This window comes from Sciurus carolinensis, chromosome 17 (assembly GCF_902686445.1).
Source record: "Sciurus carolinensis chromosome 17, mSciCar1.2, whole genome shotgun sequence".
NCBI lineage: Eukaryota > Metazoa > Chordata > Mammalia > Rodentia > Sciuridae > Sciurus > Sciurus carolinensis.
In genome coordinates this window covers 22,240,170-22,261,052 of record NC_062229.1, presented here as the reverse complement: position 1 = coordinate 22,261,052, position 20,883 = coordinate 22,240,170, and the positions used below count along the sequence as shown (strand labels likewise).

At 58.6% G+C, this 20,883-nt stretch overlaps 2 protein-coding genes across 9 annotated transcripts in view; both read right to left on the bottom strand.

The window, feature by feature from the left end:
- Window positions 1–6,177, bottom strand: part of Crtc1 (CREB regulated transcription coactivator 1) — a 70,647-nt gene extending 64,470 nt beyond the window's left edge. For all 8 annotated transcript variants that reach the window (XM_047531190.1, XM_047531192.1, XM_047531196.1 and 5 more), the window contains exon 1: window positions 6,035–6,177. In XM_047531190.1, the coding sequence (XP_047387146.1) occupies window positions 6,035–6,160 (126 nt within the window). In that variant the 5' untranslated portion in view covers window positions 6,161–6,177. The remainder of the gene's footprint in view (window positions 1–6,034) is intronic.
- Window positions 6,178–13,408: 7,231 nt separating this feature from the next.
- Klhl26 (kelch like family member 26) overlaps window positions 13,409–20,883 on the bottom strand; it is a 28,424-nt gene continuing 20,949 nt past the window's right edge. The window contains exons 2-3 of the mRNA XM_047532301.1: window positions 19,467–19,649; window positions 13,409–17,276 (exon numbers count right to left, since the gene is read on the bottom strand). Of these exons, the coding sequence (XP_047388257.1) occupies window positions 15,695–17,276; window positions 19,467–19,649 (1,765 nt within the window). The 3' untranslated portion in view covers window positions 13,409–15,694. The remainder of the gene's footprint in view (window positions 17,277–19,466; window positions 19,650–20,883) is intronic.

Sequence of the window (20,883 nt, the reverse complement as noted above, 5' to 3'; positions counted from 1 at the left end):
GTGAGGGAAGCCGCAGGGCGGAGGGCAGGCCCTCCCCGAGACACCGCAGCTCACCGCGCCCGGCCACCTCGGTGCGCAACCCAGACTCCTGGCTGGGCAGCCTGCGCCCGGTCAGCCCGGTGGTCAGCACCTAGCAGAGGCCACCGCCCAGAGTCTTACCATCACCCTGCGCTCGGCATGGAGCCAGGCCCAAGCTCCCACGGTGGGTGGACGAAGGGCCTGCTCCCATGTGACCTAACCTGTGGAGATAGCAGGGCAAGACCAGGTGCGTCCAGAGCAGCTGCCAGCCTGCCCGGAGAGGTGCCCACCAGGTCCGCCTCAGACGGACTGCAGCCACTGTCTCAAATAACCACAGACAAACGGGGAGGTGTGAAAGGATCCCAGCTGATTGTCCCCAGTTCTAGAGGCCGGAGGTCTGTGACAAGGCACTGGCACGGCCACCTGCCCTCGAGGCTCCCAGCAGGATCCTCCGGCCTCCCGGCCTCTGTTCCTCGGCTGTGGCCACACCACACCGACCTCGCCTGTTTTCACACGCCTTCCCCCGTGGCCGCGCGGCGGCTCCTCTTCTCACAAGGACACCAGACACTGGCTTGCGGGCCACCCCAAGTCCTGGACGGTCTCTTCTCCGGTCCTTTTATCCCATCTGCAGACCTTTTTTCTGACGAAGGTCCCATTCACAGGTTGCGGGGCGGTGGGAGACGTTTCCTCGAAGCCACCATCGACCCTGCCACAGGCCGTGCAGCTCACAACCTGAGGGGCTCTGGGAGGGCAGGCAGAGTGGCACGGGCGGCATCCTGTCCCCTCATCAGAGCGGCTCAGGGAGTCCTACGTGCGCGCGGGGGCCGAGGCCACAGATGGCACCAGGGAGTGGAACAGCAGGCCTGGAGGCTGGCAGTGCCAAGGCACGCCCGGGGCCAGGATGGGGGCCACCTCCACACTCTGCTAGCCCAAGCCCCCGCTGCACAAGGCCTACAGCCCAAGGACCCAGGTGGCTTCAACCTGGGCAGAGCCACCACCACCACAGAGCAGGACCGGTAGAATGCCATCCCTCAGTCACGCCCAGGTCACCCTGGGCTGCTTGGCCCCGGAACTTGGTCTGGCCACATGCTGTGGCCTGAGATGGTCAATAGTCAGTGAGCTGATGACATGCCAGCCCTTTCCCAACCCCTCCCATCTGGTCCACCAGCCAGAACGCCACCAGGTCCACTCGCTCTTGGCCATCGCCTGCTGGAGCCATCACCCCCGTACTAGATGCTTCCTGGCCAGGAGCGTCCTCGGGTGGGCACGCCGCACCAGCACAGGACCGAGACTCTGCCCCTCAGTACAAGGCCAAGGATGCAAATGTCCACAGCGGCAAGAGTCCCAGCAGCAAAAAGGCACCCAACAGGATAAACTGATAGAACAGATCCACCTAAAAAATCTACCATTCAGGGCCGGGCTTGTGGCTCAGTGGCAGAGCACGTGCCTGGCACATGTGAGGCACTGGGTTCCAGTCTCAGCACCACATACAAGTAAATGAATAAAATAAAGGTCCATCAACATCTAAAAAATATTTTTTAAAAAATTCCATTCAGGTACACAAAGGAATGAAGTGATGGATGGAGTGATAGTTGTACAACACTGTGACTATACTTAGAGTCACCTAATGGTACACTTTAAAAATGTTAAAGAAGTTAATTTTATGCTATGAATACTTTGCCACAAAAAGAATTTTTTGGCAGTACTGAGGAATGAAACCTGGGGGGCTCTACTACTGAGCTACATTCCCAGTCTTATATTTTTTATTTAAGGATCTCATTAAGTTGCTAAGGGCCTTGCTAAGTTGCTGAGGCTGACCTCAAACTTGCAATCCTCCTGCCTCAGCCTCCCAAGTAGCTGGGATTACAGGTACGTGCCCCTGAGCCTGACTGCCACAAATTTTTTTTTTAAAAGGAAATTTTTTTTTTGCTACATCAAAGGCATAATGCTGAGTGACAGAAGCCAGACACAAAAGGCCACATGGCATGTAAGTTCATTGATATGAAATGTCCCAAACTAGCAAATTCAGAGAGACATAAAGTGGATTAGTGGTGCCAGGGTTGGGGAAGAGGAGTGGGGAGTGACAGCTAATGGGCATGGGGTTTCCTCAGGGGCATGGAAACGTCCTCAAAGTCAATGACAGATGTGCCACTGTGACTATGATAAAACCGCTGAGAGGAGGATTTGCTATTATGGAGAATTATAGTCGTCCCTCGGAATCCCAGGGGATTGGTTCCAGCACTCCCCCAAAGGAAACCACAATTCACAGACCCCCAAGTCCCTGGGGTGAAATGGTGGAGCATCTGCACAGAATCAAGGCACTTCTTCCCACAGAACTGGGAATCACGTCGAGATGACTTACGACACCCCACACAACGTAAGGCTACAGAAATAGTCGCCGGAGCGTATTACCTAGGGACGTGGACAGGGAAAAGGTCTGCACACACTCGGTACAGATGTGATTTCCGTTTTCCGAACATTTTCGGTCCACCGTCGGTGGGATCTGATGATGCTGAGCCCCGAGACGCAGGGCCAACCGTTACAGAAATAAGCAATGCAGGCTCTGAACCCAGGCAGCCACCCCTGCCACCCTCGCAGGGGGACATCGGGCCCCACACCCCTCCTCCTCCACCCACACCAGCCCAGGCTTTGCCCCTCAACTGCGCCAGGTGCTTGGGGCCACTGGGAGCCTCTGCACCTGTCCGTCCCCACCTGGAGAGCTCTCCCCTGGCTCGGAGTGGGGGCTGGGTCCGCCTCTGGGGACTGCCCCGTTCACTTGAGCAATTCCTTCTTCTCCCCCACACACAGCCCAGTATACCTGTACACCACTGGGTCCCCAAGCCCATGTCCCCGGGACATGCCAGGCAGTGAGAACCGTCACCAAGTGAAATGAACGAGCTGCCCCAACTTTACAGGTCTGGATTCGAGGCTCAGAAAGGTTGGGAAACCAGCCCACAGTCACCCAGCAGGGCGCCACAGCTCTCCCTGCACCTGCTCTGCCTCAAGGCCAAGGACGGGGGGATGCAGCACACCCACCCCTCAGCCTGCTCCCAACAGCCGGGGCCTGACAGGGATGTGCTCATCGAGGTGAACCCTGCAGACCAGCCTCTGGCAGGAAAGCACCTCAGGCGTGCCCACTGCCACCACCGAGAACCAGCCGCAAACACAGGCGTGGCCGGCTGTCCTTGGACACTCATGAGAGGGGCAGGCACTGACCAAGCCACCCCCTGCCGTCCACAGGGGTGAGGGAAGCCCTGGCATCTACGGCAGCCACCGAGAGAGTGCAGGAGGGACCTGTGTCAGGTGAGTCCATTCCCTGGACAGTATAGATAGGCAACGGCCGTCAGGCGGATGCCCTGCTCATCCTGCTCCCAGCCTGCCCAAGGCGGCACGGCCACGGCCGCACTCAACCTACACAGAGCATCTCCGTGGCACTTTCCAGTGGCAGATTTCTCGGCCTTGGAAATCTGGGGGCAGACTGCTCTCTGGGGTGGGGCGAGCTGTCCACTTGAGGGTTCTGAAGAGCATCCCTGGCCTCTACTCCCCTTGCTAATAGCCTCCTCTAGTCAGGATGACCAAAATGTCTCCGATATGGCCAAATGTCCCCTGATTCTGCACCTTCCCTAGTAGAAAATGCTGCTTTGTCTCTAAAAGTTCGGTGTAAATGCACCTAGGCCCAGAGTCCACAGCTTCCCACTAGTGTAAAGAATGCAACAGAGAGAAAGAGGCAGGAGACGGGAAATGGGTGGAACCACCAACTACATATTCTGAAAATTTATTCTAAAGCCATTAACCAATGAATAGATAAACAAATCCCATGTGTCCATCATAGGAATATTACTCAGCCACAAAAAAGAAAGAAACATGACACAAGGTACAATATAAATGGACCTAGAAAGCATTATGCCTCATGAAAGCCAGACACAAAAAGTCACATGGCGCCTGATTCCATGGATATGAAATGTCCAGAACGGGCAAATCCAGAGACAGAAAGCAGATTAGTGCTGCCAAAGGCTGGGGGAGGGGAATGGGCTGCAACTGCTAATGGGGACGGGGCTTTCTTTTGGGGCAATGAAAATAATCTGGAATTAGACAGCGGTGACAGTTGCACAACTCTGTGAATTCACTAAAAACCACAACTGTCCCCTGTAAGCAAGTAAATTGTATGATATGGGGATTATATCTCAATAAAGCTGTTATTTTTGTCTTTTTTTTTTCTTTTTGTTGTCAAGGGGACTGAACCCAGGGGTGCTTTACCATTGAACTACATCTCCGGCCCTTCTTATTTTTTTATTTTGAGACAGGGTCCCACTAAGTTGCTGGCTGTGAACTTGCAATCCTCATGCCTCAGCCTCCAGAACCACTGGGATTACAGGCGCACCCAGCTGGAGCTGGTCTAGTAAAGAAATTTTTTCAACAATGATCCACTTCCAGCCCTGTGCAGAAACCAGATTTCCAATCATGATGACAGCCATAAACCTAGTGTGACCCCTTTCTTCCTGTCACACTACAAACATCTGACACCAATGGCATGTGGCCCACACTATGTGCTGGAGATAGGCAGCACACACTCCTGTTTCAGCTACCCGACCTGTGGATGCCACTCAAGTGGCACACTTTCTTTCCTCTTCCATTCATTGGTTTGCCGGCCATCTCCTTCTCTACATCCTGGAGGAGACACAGCCGTGGGCCGCCCTGAGCATGCTCCTGCCATGCCTGGCCGGCAGTGAGCACCAGTGCACACCGAGTGTATATACAGAAATGAAGACACGCATCCTAGTCTGTAAGGCCACCTTCTTGGGGAGAAACAAGCAACTAATTATAAAATAACAGGACCCCAAAGTTCCATGAGGAATCAGAGACCGAGGTAAGTCCACCTAGGTCAGTCAAACCAATGGCCGAATCCAGAAACCAGGTATGTAGGTGTCTGCGACTCCCAAGCACACCTTCCTGAGGGGCAGCATGGGGTCTCACCAATGAAGGAACGCAGCAGAGATTTGCTGCCGCCTATGCAAAGGAAGGTTCTGCTAGACACACCTGGTGTGGGAGAAAACCGAGGCCAGGATCATGGACCCAGGAGAAGAGACAGGCTTCAGACCACAACCCCAACATGGCCCCGCGCCAGGCGCATAGCAGCTTCCCGAGCGGACCTGGCAGAACCTGGCAGAACCTGGCCTGCTCCTGCCCACCAAATGCACCCAGCCACCTGAGGCAGATAGATCCCTCACCCTCATCCTGAGAGGGCCCCTGTCCCCTGGGAGAACATTGCCTGGTCCCCAAAAGTTCCAAGACTCAGCACAATTTGCCCTCTTAGGACCTGCCAGGACCCCATAAGGAAGGGCATCTGAGTTTTCCCTCAACTGTTCCGGAAAGAGAGATACCTGTCCCACCTCAGGTCTGCAAGGGGGACATCTGTCCCTCCCCCAACACCCAAGGAGGGCACAGGTGACTGTGATGTACAGGCACCCCCCCTCAGGTAGCAGTGATGTGGGAGCACTCGTCCTGCACAGGTAGGATGATGTGAGAGCACCTGTACTCCAACCCCAGGTAACAAGGATGCTGGCCAGCAGCACTCAGTCCCTACACCTCAGTGCCATCCCGTCCCCCCAGGTAGCAATGACACGGGGACATCTGTCCCCTCCAGGTAGTAACAATGGGCGGCATCTGTCCCCCTCAGGTAACAACGATGTAGTGGCACCTGTTCCCTCCTGGTAGTAACGATGTAGAGGCCCCTGTCCCCTCCAGGGAACAATGATGTAGTGTCACCTGTCCTCTTAAAGTAGCACTGATGTGTGGCCACCTGCACACCTCAGGTTTCCATGGTGTGGGGGTACCTGTCCCGCCCACGACGCCCGGGGCTTGGGGACACCTGTCCCCCTCGGGCCGTGCCAAGCCCCGCCTCCGCCACGCGCGCCCCGCCCCCGCCGCGCGCCCCCCGCCCCGTGCACGCGCCAGACACGCGCCCCCTCCTTTCTCCTCCGCCGGCCCCGAAGGGTCGGCGCGGGCACCCCCTTACCCGCGCGGCGCGCGTCAGGCTCAGGTCCTTCATGACCTCCTCGAAGGCCGCTGTCTCCTCCGCCTGCTTCTGATTGTGCAGTGCGATCTTCTCGCTGAATTTCCGCGGATTGTTCGAAGTCGCCATCTTCTCGCCGCCGCCTCCTCCTCCTCCTCCTCCTCCTCCACCTCCTCGCCCCCCCACTCGCTCGTGCCACAGCGCAAGCGCCGGCCGGGCCCACGGGCGGTGAGCAGTGCGCAGACGCGCAGGCGGTCGTGAGCGCGGCGCAGGCGCAGGGAAGAGACGCGCGGCGCGGGGGCGATGGCGCATGCGCGCGCCTCGGCGGCGCGCTTGGGACCCACTGGGAGGGGAGAGGGAAAGAGTGGGGAATTTCGGCGCAGGCGCGCTGATCCGCTGCCTGACCCGCTGGACAGCGGCCGCCTGGCTGTTGGGTAAGATCCAGAAATGGGTCGTAGTGCTGGAGACCCCAGGAGGGAGACAGCCAGACCCACGCACTCCCGTTTCACGAGGGTGGGACGAGCCCGTCTCAGGGACCGGTGGCTCCCAGAGGCAGAGCCTGAACCCGGACCCAGAGCTCCGAGACCGGTTCAGAGCGCTGGTCATTCATGCATTCATTCTTCCACCACGTTCATTCTCTTTTTCCCTGGTATCGGAGCGCCGGGGATCGAACCCAGAGGCTAAGCATGCTGGAAAGGACTCTGCCCCTGAACTACATCGCCACCCTTTCTCTTTTTAATTGGAGAGTCTAGCGCCTGACTCTGCCCTGGAACTTGGGATTCTCCGTCTCCGCCTCCTGAGTTGCTGGGATTACGGGCGGGCGCCACCGCACCCGTCATCGACATACATTTTTTATGAAGCACCTACTATGCGCCAGGCAAACTAGGGTTTGAGCATGGACAAAAAGATGTGAGCCCTGCCCCCTTTTGGAGTGCACAGTCGGGGAGGGAAGCAGACATAACTCACAAAGAAGTGAGCGAGAACATTTCTGATGGAAATAAATGTGATGTAGGAAAATAAGACCCGTGATGGGCCGGCTGGAAAGCGACAGTAGGGAGAGGTCCCTGCGGGCGGCCAGGGCCAGGGAATCAGGGCACACTTGAACTGAGACTCGAACCTCTCCAGCAGCCCCCAGTCTATAAACCTGGAGGTCTTTCTGAACACCTTTTCCTTTCCCCTCCCATTTAACTAATCGCCATTCAGGACGTAAGCCAAAAAATTGAAATTATAAAACTTCAGCCTCCTCTGTGTGTGTCTCCAGTTCAGTCCTGTTCAAGGACTTCTGCTTTGCCATGGGCATTAACAGAAGTGTCCAGAAATGCCACCTAGACTGGCACTGGGAGTTGGGGGCAGAGTCTTACCAATGGCAGGGACATGAGCCAGGGAAGCAGGAGTTGCTCTGACACCTAGCTATCCCTCCTGAATCAAAGGGACCTCAATCACCAGAACTGAGCATTACATTCAGGAAGATCAGGGACTTCAGAGAGGAAGCCAGGAGGAGCGGCCAGGGAGATTTGGGGAGCCTTTGGACAACGAGCACGTTTGTTTGTACTAGAGTGAGAGAAGACCGGAGGGGACACTGATGGAGATTATAGGGAGGCACCAACACTTTCCAAGCGTGCCTTTATTCACACTTTTTAAATGTCCAGGGCTGGGGCTGTAGCTCAGTGGTAGAGCGCTCACCTAGCATGTGTGAGACCCTGGGTTTGATCCTCAGCACCACATAAAAAAATAAATAAAATAAAGGTATAAAAAGTCCATATTAATTATTACATGGATTAATTAATTAATATTAATTACATACATGGATTTGCATCTAGAGTGACTTTGCCACTGCCCTGTTTTTCTTTTGTGTTCATATGATTTTGAGCATTTTATGGACTTCAGCCCATTTTGCCAAACAAGCCTCTCCCTTCTCCACCCTTTTTGGTGTCAACAGCCCTCCTTCAGGATTACCCATCCCAAATTTTGGCATCTGAGATGTGGACGGGGCTGTCCCCACTGCTCTTCCTCCCCACAGACACCCCTCCGTAAGGTGGACACTTTGGCCAATCAGCACAGCCCATTGCTCTGGCCATCATGGTTGACTCAGGACAGACAGATAACCAGGGTAGCGTAATTCTGGAATTTTTGTTTGAACCATGAAAAATGAAGACAACCCTCCCCCAAGAGTAGTACAGGTCTTCAGTGCCAGAGGTCACCATATGAAGAGGGTGGGCCCATGCAGAGAGGATAACAGAACCAAAAGGTAGCAACAGACATTTTCTGAGCTCCTGGATCCAGCTGTGCCTGAAGCTAGACATCCCTGCCTTTTCAGTTATATAAGCCAAACACGTTTTCCTTTTTTTGGTTAAAGTGATTTAAAGTCCATTTTTCTGACCCTGGCATGGACAGAGACTGCAGCTTCTATGAGTCAGGTGCAAGACAGCATGCTATAAATGTGGCTTCTAGTTCTTGTCATCATCACTCGAGGTCAGAGATGAAATGGAAACAGAGCAGGGACAGGGACAGCAGCTCCCCAGAGCAAGTTAAGCATGGGGATGAGGGCTAGAGCTCAGTTCTGACAGCAGAGCTCAGTGTCCTTCCTCACACTGGGTTTTGTAAGGTTTGAATGAAGTTAATCGTGTCACCTGTTGGCCCAGAAGTGCGTGCTTAGATATCGGTTACCCTGGTCACTTACATGCATCAGCAGGAAGTCGGTGTCTGAACCCAGAAAGATCCAGCAGCAGGAGAGATCTGGGAGGCAGCGAGGTTGCCGGGTCTCCTGCCCCCACGTGCAGGACTAGAGCCCACCCCACGCTGGGCATGTAATCTGACCCATCCCAAACCCTGGGATGAGTCAGAGGAAGCTCCAGCCTGCTATTGCACAATGGCCAGCCGGTGACCTAAACCTCCTCCCTGCTCCCTTGACCCCCCAGGCAGAACCCAGTCCTGAGGTTCTCACTTCTTCCTTCATCAGAGGAAGTTGCTGCCCTGCCGCTCGGCCTGCCTGCCCTGCTTGCCCATGCTCCCTGGAGCCGCCCGTGGTCTTTGTAAACCAGGGCCCATCCCATGTTTCCGTCCTCCTGAGCCCCTCCTGGCCGTGCCCGCCTCGACCCCCTCCAGCCACACTGGACTCTTCCCGTGAACTGCGGCCTCTGCCTGGACTGCTGTCCGCACCCCGGTATCCTGTGGCCGGCACGGTCTCACCTTCCACGCCTCTCTTCTGAGAGACCTCCTTAAAGGACTATGGGAAGTGGCCCCAGTGTCCTGACCCTTGATCCAGCTGCCTGAAGGCCGCGGTTTCGGGGTCCTGGGATCAGAGGGCGAAGGTGTGTTCGCCCGTAAGCACACCGACTCCAAGGACACCCACACTCGCAGTTCCTTCATTTTTTTTTTTTTGTACCGGGAATTGAACGCAGGGGTGCTTAACCACATCCCCAGCCCTTCTTATGTTTTATTTAGAGACCGGGTCTCACTGAGTTGCTTATGGCCTTGCTAAGTTGCCCTTGCTGACTTCAAACTTGCCATCCTCCTGCCTTAGCCTCCTAAGTCCCTGGGATTACAGGCATGCACCACCCGCCTGGCTCATAATTCCTTACCCTTAAGGCTCTGTCCCTATTCCCTGAGGGTCTGAGAACTCTGGGCCTCATTTTATACCTACCTGGGTTCATTCTGGTTCCCAGGCACAGTAATAGGCACAGTACAAGGACACAGAAGAGTTCGTTGAATGATTTTTCTCCCGGAGAATCTCCTACTCATCCATCAAAACCCATCAGAAGGCCCATCCTGATCCCCAAAGAGATCAGGGTCCCTCCCTGTAGGCTCACCCAACCCTGGTCACTCTCCAGCTAGTCCCAATCCCAAGGGGCCAGAGTATCTGGTGGCTAAAGAGCTTCACTTGAACTGTGAAGCGCGTTTCATGAACCACCTCCCACTGCCTCCCGGTCTAGCTTTCCCTCCTCCGCTTCCTGACTCTACCTGGTTCGGTCTGTTCCCTAACTTTCCCAGGTCCTCTCCACCCTTCCCTTTCTCACACCCTCTACTCCAGCCTCGCTACTTTGGCCTCAGGGCCTTTGCACAGGCTGTCTCCTTGGAACGCCCTCTCCTATCTACATCCGGGCCACAGCAGGCCTCTAAACACAGTTAAATAAAAACCTAAACTCCTGAGAGTTTGTATACTCCAGCTTTGTCGGTTGTCCAGCTGTGTGACCATGGGGAAGCATCTTTACCTCTCTGAGCCTCACTGTCCTCCCCCACTAAATGTGGACACTGGCGCTCCTCATACCAGGCTCTTGGGAAGATCAAACAGATAACACACGGAGCGCACTTAGCCGAGCGCCCGCTCCGCCACAGGCACTAACTGCCAGGGAACGAAGTGCTCTTGAAGCTGTTGGTTTATGCTTTCCTCTCCTGCTCTTCCTTATATGGGATCTTCGTCTATTTGGGGTGCCCACGTTGTGTCGGGGTGAATTGGGGCCTTGGAGCCAGGAGGCCGTCCTCAGAGAGGTTTGAAAGGCAACGGGTGGGTGCTTGGCTCAGGGAGCGTGTAGCCCGCGCAGGACCCTGGGCTCCATCCCCAATGAGGAAGTGGGCAGCGACAGTCCTGGCAGAAGCAGGACACTCAGACGTGGGCTGGAGGGGCTCAGGGTGCCCGGGTTCCACCCCCAGCTCCGCAAAGACAGAAAACAAACCGAGCAAAGGAACGAGCAGCCCCGAGCCCACTCGAGCAGAGCACAGGTGGGGGATGAGGACCCAGGCCCCTCGCGCTCCTGCCGGGCCAGTTGGGGGCAGAAGGTGGAACAAGGAGGGACCGCCAAGGGCGGCCAGGGGCTGCTGTGTGGGCGGAGTGGGGTCACCCCCAATGGGGCCCCACAGGACCCCCAGGAAGGGGCAGCCAGGACAGGCATCCACCAGCACCCACAAGACCTCTGCCTGAAACTTGCCTAAGCCGCTGCTGGTGGTCCCCATCCAGATCCTGCCCCATGTCCAAAAGCCCGGGACCCCCACCTACCTGACAGAAACAGAGCATCCCACCCCTGCCACCTCCAGGGGCCATGGCTGCACAGAGGCGGCGGGCAGGGCCAGCTTTCCTTCCTGGTCGTCCACATTTGGGTTCCTGGTCAAGCCTGGGCATGGGCCCTGTCTAACAGAGGCCCCCAGGTCCGTGGTGATTGATGGAACTATGGGCCCTAGTTGCCCCACTTGGTCCTGCGACCAGGCCCTGGGCGTGGGACTTGGCAGTTCTTGCTGGAGAGAGAATCCCTCCCACTCCTCATCCTCAGCTCAGCCACGTGATTTACTTGGCTAAAAACAGGGGAAGGTGTGACTGCTCACGAGTCCTGAGTCCAGACCTGCAAAGACCTCACAGGAGTCCACTGTCCGCGGGCAGCACTGCAGGAGGAGGCTGCTGCGGCTAGCTGCGGGTCCCAGGAGAGCGTGAGACGGGGAGACCAGAGCCTCTTCCCACCCATGGCTTTGCATCTGGACGCAAAGCCACGGCAGCCCAGCAGGAGCACCCTCAAGCTCACTCACAGACATGAAAAACACACGTGCTGTGTGCTGCTGAGATGGGACTGTTCACTACGCGGCAGTGGCTGACAGATACACTGACATGCTGTCTGTACTCCCCAGGGGCCTGGGATGTTGGCATGAGATACAGGCTGGGCCAGCAGGACGTTCCATTCAGGGACAAGGAGTACAAGGAAACAGTGTCAAGGCAGGGCCATCCGGTCCCTGGGGCCACTATGGCTGAGAGCCACAGGCAGACAGCACTGCCAAGGGAAGTATCTGAATTCTGCAGAGGCAGTAGGAGCGTCATCACCACCCGGCTCCTGACATTATTTCACCCCCATCTGAAATCACCCCTGCTGCCACTTCTGTGAGCTACAGTTTTCTTTTTCCTTTTTTTTTTTTTTTTTTTTTTGGCAGTGCTAGAGATTGAACCCAGGGTCTCACATGATCTGGGCAAGTGCTCTGTCATTGAGCTACAACCATGGCCCTACAAGTTTTCTAATATGTACTCCCATTCCTTAAATCGGCTCCCATTGGCTTCTGTTGCTTGCAAATAAAAACCCTGACAATTGCAAATAAAAACTCTGGCCTGTCACATATTATAAATCTGAAACTGTTTTGTTGTAAGTATTAGAACATCTGACTGACAGCATCTTAAATAGCACAGATATTATTTCTCATAACAAGGAATCTAGAGGTCAGAGGAACCATGATAGGACTAGTGACCTTGTGATTCCAGGGATCTGGAAGAAAGCATCTCTGTTCCGCTCTTAACTTGCTCCTCATGGCCACAAGATGGCTGCAGAAGCTCCTGGCATTGCATCCAAATATGAAACAGTAAGGGAGGGGAGGGGGCAACAAGGTCTCTCCCGTGTCCAGAAACACCCAACCCCTTAAAACTTTCTGGCCAGAACTGGGAAACATGCCCAGATTGAAAACAACCCCAGCAAAAAGCATTGCCAAGAATGGCTCAGTTGAATCTTAAATCAACCCCCGAGGCTGGGCACGTTGCTACTGGCACCCTATCAGGGTTTTGTTAGTGAGGAGGGAGTTACAGCTGCTGGGTTGGCCACCAGCAGGACAGGCCATGAGAATGACAGGCAGACAAGAAGAAGGCAGGGGCCCTCCTGTTCGTCTGGCCTGGGGAGGTCCACACGCAGACGGTGCCTACAAACGCTGGGCTGGTGTGAGGGAGGCTTTGCTCTCAGCCTCCTCCCCCCAGGGCCTCTAGTGTGCTGGGCTCTGGGCCGCCCCCTCTGTGCCTACGCCATGCTAGGTGCGGAGGCTCCACCATGCAAAGCCAATCTCCAGGGCCTTGTGAGAAACAAGGCGCTGGAGTTGATTTCTTGGAGACAGAGCCAGGGGCGGGTTTCCAAGCTGGCCAGGTCCAGGATGGATTCCCACCTCACAGGGCTCCCCGGGGGCCCCCTTGGCCCTCATTCCTTTCGAGGCCCCAGAAGTCACACTTGGCCTCCCTCTTGCGGGCCTGCCTCCCATCACCCCAGGAGACAGCCTTTTCCCACAGCCTAAACCCAGGTGTGGAGGGAGGGTCCTCAGCCACATCCAGGCCTCAGCCAGGAAGCAGCGGGCTGGAAGCCCTGGGCCAGGGGAGGTGTGGGCTCCAGGCCCCTTTGGGACACCAGGCAGGGAGGGTGAGGCTGGTCCCAGGGCGTGGGCTGTCTGCACACACGTGAGCGGGGACACGAGTGTGTCAGAGGGTGTGAGCCAGAGGACGCGTGCGTAGCAGGACCACGCGACCCTGCGAGCCACGGTGCAGGCACGCAGGTGTGTGGCGAGTGGCGAGGCTGCGGTGTGCGCAGGCGTGTTCGCTTTCTCCGAAGGACACAAACGTTCACAAAGTGAAGATTCGAGCCAGTTTCTGCTAAATTAAAAACAGCTTTTTCGTGTTTAAAGTTTACAATACAAAAAATAATTTTCCTTTCTTCCGGGGGTAGGATGGGGGCCGAGGGAGGGACAGGGGGCCCCGAGAACATTCCACGAACCGGCTCAGACAGTTATGCACAATCGACTGGGTTAGATACGGCAGCGCCCCCCGCCCGGGCCGGCACCCCTGCCAGCTCATTGGGGACAAGATGTTCTGAGGTGTGAGCTGATCTGGGGGACTTGCAGCTGGCAAGGCTTCTTTCTGCCCCCCTGAAGGGGCTGTGCCTCCGAGGGCGAAGTGTTCTCTGTGGGAACTCAGGCCGGGCGGGGCTGGAACGTTCTGAAGAGCCCCAGAACGGCGGCTTGCGTTTGATGCCCCTGGCAGCGTGGGCTCCTTCCAGGTCCCCAACCAAGTTCCCATGTTAGCACAGCTCCCCCTCCGGGCTCACCCTGGGGCCCAGGGCGGCTGGATGAGGGGACTTGCACAGATCTGTGTTTGCACGATGACCCCAGTGGCCATCCCTCCTTGGAGGTCTGTCCAGGACGTCAGGCCTTTGCCACAAGTGGCCTGCTCCCGGCAGCCCGGGTGCCTGGCAAGGCCTGGGTGGTGGGGGCTCTTGGAGGAGCGCGGGCCCATATGGCAACGTGATGATGTCATGCTTCCTGTAGGACCTGCCTTGTGTCTCCCCCAGCACAGCCCCCTGGGGAGAGGGGCTCCCTGGCTGCCTGATCTGCACTTGGTCCCTGAGACTGAGAGACGGGAAGAGGGGACCTGCGGGGGTGGGGCTGCTTGGTGGCAGGGGCCAGGAAGCCTGGAGAGACTCCCGGCACTTCCCTCCAAGGCCACTCCACCCTGGGCCCAAATCCACACTGTCTCCAAGGCACCCAGGTGGATGTCCTGACAGGACTTCCCGCTGTCCCTGTCCTCCTGAACCAAGACCCAGCCCCCCACCCCAGCTCCTTGGCAACGAGGGGGAAGGAGGGGCAGGGGAGAGGAGCCCCAAACACACGAGGACACGCGCAGAATCTGTGACCAATCAGGCCCAAGCTGCACAGGCTCAGCTGGGCCACTCCATCTTGTCACCGTAACACTTTTATTAAATAAAGGGAGGCATTAGGGAAGGACAGCCACTAAGGTGTGAGGTTAATCCTTTACACTGTGAGCGGGTCACAAAAACACGACATCCATCGTCTGTTAGCAGCAAAAGAGACACTTTAAGTTGCCCCTAGAGTACACACCTCACTTAGAAGACAGCAGCGCTGCCTTCTAAAAACGAAACAAAAAGAAGACATTTAGAGGTTCAGACATCAAAACAAATGTGGCCAGAGACACCGCGAAGCCCTTGGAGGAGAGGCCCAGCGCCCGCCCGACCACCCCAGGGTGGCCTCAGGCTTGGTGGCACGTTGACCAAAAACCAGGGCTGGGCTGAGCTGAGAGAGGGAGTCAGAGTCATTCACAGCCCCGTAGGGGCACTGCGAGAGCCTGGGCTGGCGTCCCCTCCACCGTGGGAAGGGGCAGCCTGGTGGCCCGGAGCCAACGCGGCAGATGGGGCATCTTGGCCGGCCCTCTGTGTTCAGGCCCCGGGCGACACTCAGTGCCAAATGGAGACCGAGCACCCTCAAGGCCGCCTCTGGGAGTCGGCTGTGGTCTCTCCTGCAAGCCGTTGAGCAGAGGCCCTTAGGGTGCAGGGGCCCAGGACAGGTGGGGACGTGGGCAGAGGCCTCCCGCAGCCCAGGCTGAGGGGCAAGAAGACAGGCCCTCCTCGTCCTTCAGTCCCCATCCGGGGCTCGGCAGCGACCTCTCCCGGCCAAGAGCCCTCCTGTTAGGCAGGCTGCAGGTGCGTGGGCCTCACAGACACACAGGAGACCGGGAGGGAGGTGAGGTGCACACCGGGGACTTGGAATTCGGCGTTCACGGGCTCACATCTGAGTGTCTGAAACCACGGGCAGGCAGAGCCAGGTGGGGACAGGGGAGGAGTGAAGCGGAGCCACACAGTGACCGCCACGAGGAGGCCCAGATGCCCCCACAGTGGAACTTGCAGGCTGGGCGAGGGAACCACCTGGGGCACGAGCTCTTGTGGCAACATGGCGGCCTCTTGGACTGGACCCCCGGGCTGGACTCAGAGCCAGGATCTGCCTCGGGAGGGGGCAGGCGGGCGGCTCCTTGGGCTCAGCAGTCCCCGGCGGCCAGCGTGGGAGGGCGCCTGAGGCTCTGCCCAGGTGTGCCGGCCAAGCCCGGCTGGGAGACAACATGCAGCTGGGCCAGGGTCCCAGGAGTCCAGGGAGCTACCTCCGGCCCCCCGCCCGGGGCAGCAAGACAGGGGCGCAAGCGATCCCCGCGAAGGACTCGGGGAAGTGCAGGTCTCGCTCCCACTCGTCCGTCTCCGTGTTGTACACCTGCACGATGCCTGTCACGTTGTTGAGGCGCCAGTTGTAGCCCCCCACGATGTAGATCTTCCTCTCCAGCAGGCAGCAGCCGGCCTCCGACTGGCCAGCCCGCATGGGGGTCACGCTGGTCCACTGGTCCGTCTCGGGCACGTAATACTCCACAGCCAGCACGTCGAAGCAGCGATCCACGTGGTCCATGCGGCCGCCCAGGGCATAGATGCGGCCGCCGGCGCCCACCATGGCGTGCAGCACGCGGGGCTCACTCATGGGCGCCTTGAACTCCCACTGGTCGGCCTCAGGATCGTAGCAGTGCAGCGCCTTCTTGTCCTCCACCGAGATGCCGTAGCCCCCTGAGATGTAGAGGCGGCCCCCCGAGGAGGCCCCGGCGTGGCCCCAGGTGCGGCGCTTCAGCGAGCAGGCGTAGCCCCACTCGTTGCGCCGGGGGCAGTACCTCTCCACCGAGGCCAGGCTTCCCGCACGGTTGCGGCCGCCCGTGGCATACACCATGCCGCACAGCACGTTGAGCTGGAACTGGATGCGGCTCTCCTGCATGGCCTGCAGGCGCAGCCAGCGGTTCAGGTGGGGGTCATAGCGGTAGCAGGCGTCCACCGCACCCTCGCCGCTGCGGTACTGCAGGTGCTGGCCCCCGGCCACGTACACGAAGTTGTCCAGCACGGCCACACACGTGTGGCTGCAGCCCACCTCCATCTCTGTGAGCTCGCGGAAGTGCCGGGCGCCCGGCTCGGGCAGCTGGTACACCTTGCTGCTGACCGAGCGGTCACTGTCGGTGTAGGGCGTGCCACCGAAGGTGACCAGCGAGGGCACATCGGAGCGCACAGCGGTGCGTGGCGACTGCATCTCGTGCTGCCGGAAGGGCAGCACCTGATAGTTGAAGGCCTCCAGCAGGTACTGGCGGCAGAGCACGTCCTCCACCATGATGTCCAGCGTCTGCACGCTGTCCACCAGCTCCGATGACTGCATGAGTGGGAAGCGGATGTGGCAGAGCACGTGGCTGGCGCGCGGCCGCCGGGCCGGGTCGTGCTGCAGCCAGCGGACAGCGGCCCGGAACAGGTCGATCTCGGAGCAGCTCTGCAGCCGGTTGCTCTGCAGGAAGAAGACCAGGCGCTCCAGCGGCAGGCGCAGGAAGTCTTCCTCCTCGGCGATCTGCAGGAAGTGGCGGAAGGTGAAGGCGTCCACCGACTCCCGGAGCGAGGCCAGGCTGAAGGTGGTGGCCATCTGGCCAATGTTGAGGCAGGTCTCCACGCTCATGGCAGCCTTGAGGAACTCCTCGCACAGCTCCACCACCGGCAGCATCTGCAGGAACACCGCCGCGCCCAGCACGTCCTGCACGCAGTCCAGGTCCAGGGTCACCTCGGAGCTGTAGGCGAAGTCGATGATGTGCCGCAGGCCACGGGCAGACACGCCTTTCAGCTCGATGACATCCTGGCTCGCCTCCCTCATGCCGCCCGTGAACATGGCCCTGAAGGTGGAAACAGGTGTGGAAGGGTGCGGCCCGCAGGACGTGGGCTGGACACTCACGAAGAACAAGCAAGAAAAGAAAGGCACCCTCCAGAAACAGGGACCCTGCCCGGCCCCTGCACGGGCGCCGCCTGAGCCCTTCATGGGGACCGTGGCCCTCGTCAGAGCTGCAGAAGCAGCGGGCACAGGTGGGCCTCGCCCAACATGCCACTTGCTGGAACCCAGCAGACTCAGAGGGGCAGAGGTTCCAGGGGTGGCTGCCAAGGAGAAAACCCACCTGACTCAGGAGACAAGCCAGGCACCGTGTCCTACCACGGTCTGCAGAACCCCGTCCCTGCCTGCTCACCATCTGCACAGGCAGCTCCAGCCCCAGCCTGGGCCTGGGTGACCACCACACAAGGGACCCCTGGAATGGGACCACTACTCGGGGCTGAGCAGGGTTTCACTGCTGTCTCCAGTCAGAGCCCAGGAGAACAGGGAAGCCCCCCCTGCTCCAAGGGTAGTCCAGAGTCCCCAGTCCAATGTGAGACCCCAAGCTAGGGACCCCGGCTCTGTCACCACGCTGCTTTGCTCTGAGAGGTGGAGCCAACGTGAGAGCTGGTAGAGGGACACAGGCCCAGGCAGGAGGGCAATGGGCGAGTCTGGGGCTCACAGCTGCCCCCACCCCAGCACAAAGGGAGAGTGGCCCACCCAAGGCCTGCTTGGGATGTGGCAGGTCCCCACAGGCAGGCTGGCATTTCACACGAGCGCACCTTCCCTGACGGGGCCCAGGGTCGGGGGGACTCTGCTTGTCTCTGTGCCCATGAGATGCCTGTGCCCTGGTGGCACCCCTGTGTGGGTCAGCGTGGGGCCATAGCAGGACAGCTGTGAGGGTGTCCCCAGTTAACTGCAGCCCAGTGAGCTGCCCAACACCCAAGGGTTCCAGGAGCTGTGTGCTGACAGCTCCCACCCCTGCCCTGCCTGTCGCCTGGAGTCTCCGCCAGCCCTGGGGCATCGTGATGAAGACTGAGGCTGTCACAGGCGACGGGAGGGAGTTTTGCCTTTTAAGGCCTTTCGGCTGCAGTGCCAGCGCGGGGGAGCCTTTAAAGGGCATTGCTGGCTGGGCTGGCCCACCCGTCCCCAAATCCAGAATAAAAATAGAAACGGCGCCCCAGTTGGCGTGGCTGCAATGGCTCCCCACAATGGCCTTGCTGAGCCCATGGGGCGGGCAGCAGGACCACCAGGAGCGTGGCCCAAGGCACACCTGGGCAAACAGGGCCCGGGACCTGCTCGCGGGGCAGCCCGGCTCTTCTGAAGGTGGGGTCACAGCCTGGCTGCTAGGAGGCTCACTGGCTTCTCCTCAAGGGAAGGAGGGAGGCCACCTCAGGACCCATGACAGTCCCCAGCTGAGAAGGGGAACTTCCCTGCCCTTGCACTCCAAGGGGCCCTCACTTCTGGCCAGCCACATGCCCACCAAGGCTTTGGCCACTGCCTAGAGGAAGTGCCCACCATGCAGGCACAGAGGAGCCTCACCAGGCTCAGACGGAGCCCACACATGATGTCAGGAAGACATGAGGGTTACTGGTGTCCCTCCAGTCTCCACTGTGCTGCATTAGGTGTCTGAGTGTGGGTGTCATGGAGGCAGGGACGTGGACCCGTTTCATGCCTGCTAGATCCCCAAGGCCTAGACCAGCACCTAGCATACAGCAGTTGTCGAGTAAAGACTTAGAGTGAAAGCTTGGCGAAGCCGGGCCTGGTGGAGCACGCAGGAGGCGGAGGCAGGAGGATCACGAGTTCAAAGCCAGCCTCGGCAACTTAGTGAACCCTGAAGCAACTTACAAGACCCTGCCTCTACATACATTTTTTTTTAAAGGGCTGGGGATGTGGCTCAGTGGTTAAGCACCTCGGTGTGTTCAATCCCCCAGACCAAAAAAAAAAAAGAAAAGAAAGCCTGGCCGAGTCCAGGCAGCCCCGGGTGGGCAGAGGCTATTAAGCAGGTGCCCACGGGCTACCTCTGCCCTCCCGAGTGTGTTCTGTGGCAAAAGAATGAGAGAGAGCAAAGGAAAAGCAGGCAGGGACTTCTCTTCAAGTCAGAGAGTGGCCAGCACTTTGCTCCCTCACAGCCATCCCTGGCCAGTACTGAGATGAGCCCCTTCTTAGAAGGTGGCTGCTGTCCCCCATCCGCCTCCCAGTTCCCAGGGCCCACACTGACCTGAAGTAGTCGCTGCAGGCAGCCAGGACCACCTTGTGCGCATGGAAGGCCTCTCTGTTGATGGTCAGGACCACATCCAGGAGCTGGCCCTGTGCACGGAGGGTGGCCAGGCCCTGCAGGAGGCTGGTGCTGTGGCTGGGTGCCGAGAAGGTGCACTTGAGGGCGCCATTCTTATCGGCCATGCTGGGGGGAGAGCAGAGGTGGGGTGACACGGCTCAGAGGCCCTGAAGTTCTGGTACACACTCTAGCATGGAAGACCCTCGAACACACAAAGCTGACGAGGAGCCAGACACGAGCGGCCACACAGTGTGGGAAGCCATGATTCCGCCGACAGGAAGCGTCCAGGACAGGCAAATTCACAGACGGAAAGCAGATCAGCAGTGGTCAGGGGTGGACATGGGAAACAAAAGCTCAGCGCGTACAGGGGTCTCCTCTTGGGTGATGGAACATGCTGGAATTAGATGGAGGTGTGGCCACACATGCTGTGAACGAGCTCAATGCCAGGGGACTGTCCACGTTAAGCTAGTCTGGGGCTGGGGTGGGGCTCAGTGGTAAAGTGCCCCAGGGTTCAATCCCCAGCACAGGGAAAAAAATCTAAGAAAAGAACCCCTCCCAGGACCCCAGAATCCCAGCCCATGCCCTCCCCATCCTCAGCACTCTGCTCTCTCCCCCAGGCCTCCAGGCCCTCTGGGATTTGCCCTCCCACTCCTTGGACTGCGCCTGCCCAGAGAGAGTCAGGAATGTGGGCACTGGTCTTCCCGAGAAAGCAGGAGAGGGAAGGCTCGCCAGCCCCAAACGAGACCCGGGAACGGTCGTGAGGCGCCCAGCTGGCACTCACGGTGGGTGATGCTGTGCTCTGAGCCCCCTGACCCCTCTGGTCTGCCCATGTCACAGCCCTTCAGAGACCCTCAGGAAAGGGTAGACAGGGCTGCAGGGCCGGGAACCGAGCCTGGCCAGGTGAGGTGCTACTGGCAGAGCAAGAGGCCTGTGTTCCAGCCGTGCCTGCAGGGGCTCAGGGTCCCAGAAGATAGGGCACCCGGAGCACGCTGCTGTAGTCATCTGGGTGGTAAGCGGTGCTGGGTGCTCGGGGAGAGGGATGAAAAGGGTCCAGGTGGCCATCAAGACTCCAGCTTGGCCCATAGCCGCCCCTCTGCCAGGAAGGGTGCCCCTCAGCTCCCCCTTCCCCTCCTCCCTCACATCCACTGACCCTGCCTGATGGACGTGGATGCTACTATGAGTCCTTGAAGCTTCGAGGGCCTGGAGAATGGGGACCAGAACAGTCAGAGCATCCGGGTCAGCTCCGTCACAGCCCCACCTGCCCCACCCGCCCACAGTGGCCACTCTCTGGCCCTCACAGCACACCCAGGGGCCTCCTGCCTGCTCCACCCAGCAACCCGCCCTGCACCTTCTCTGCAGC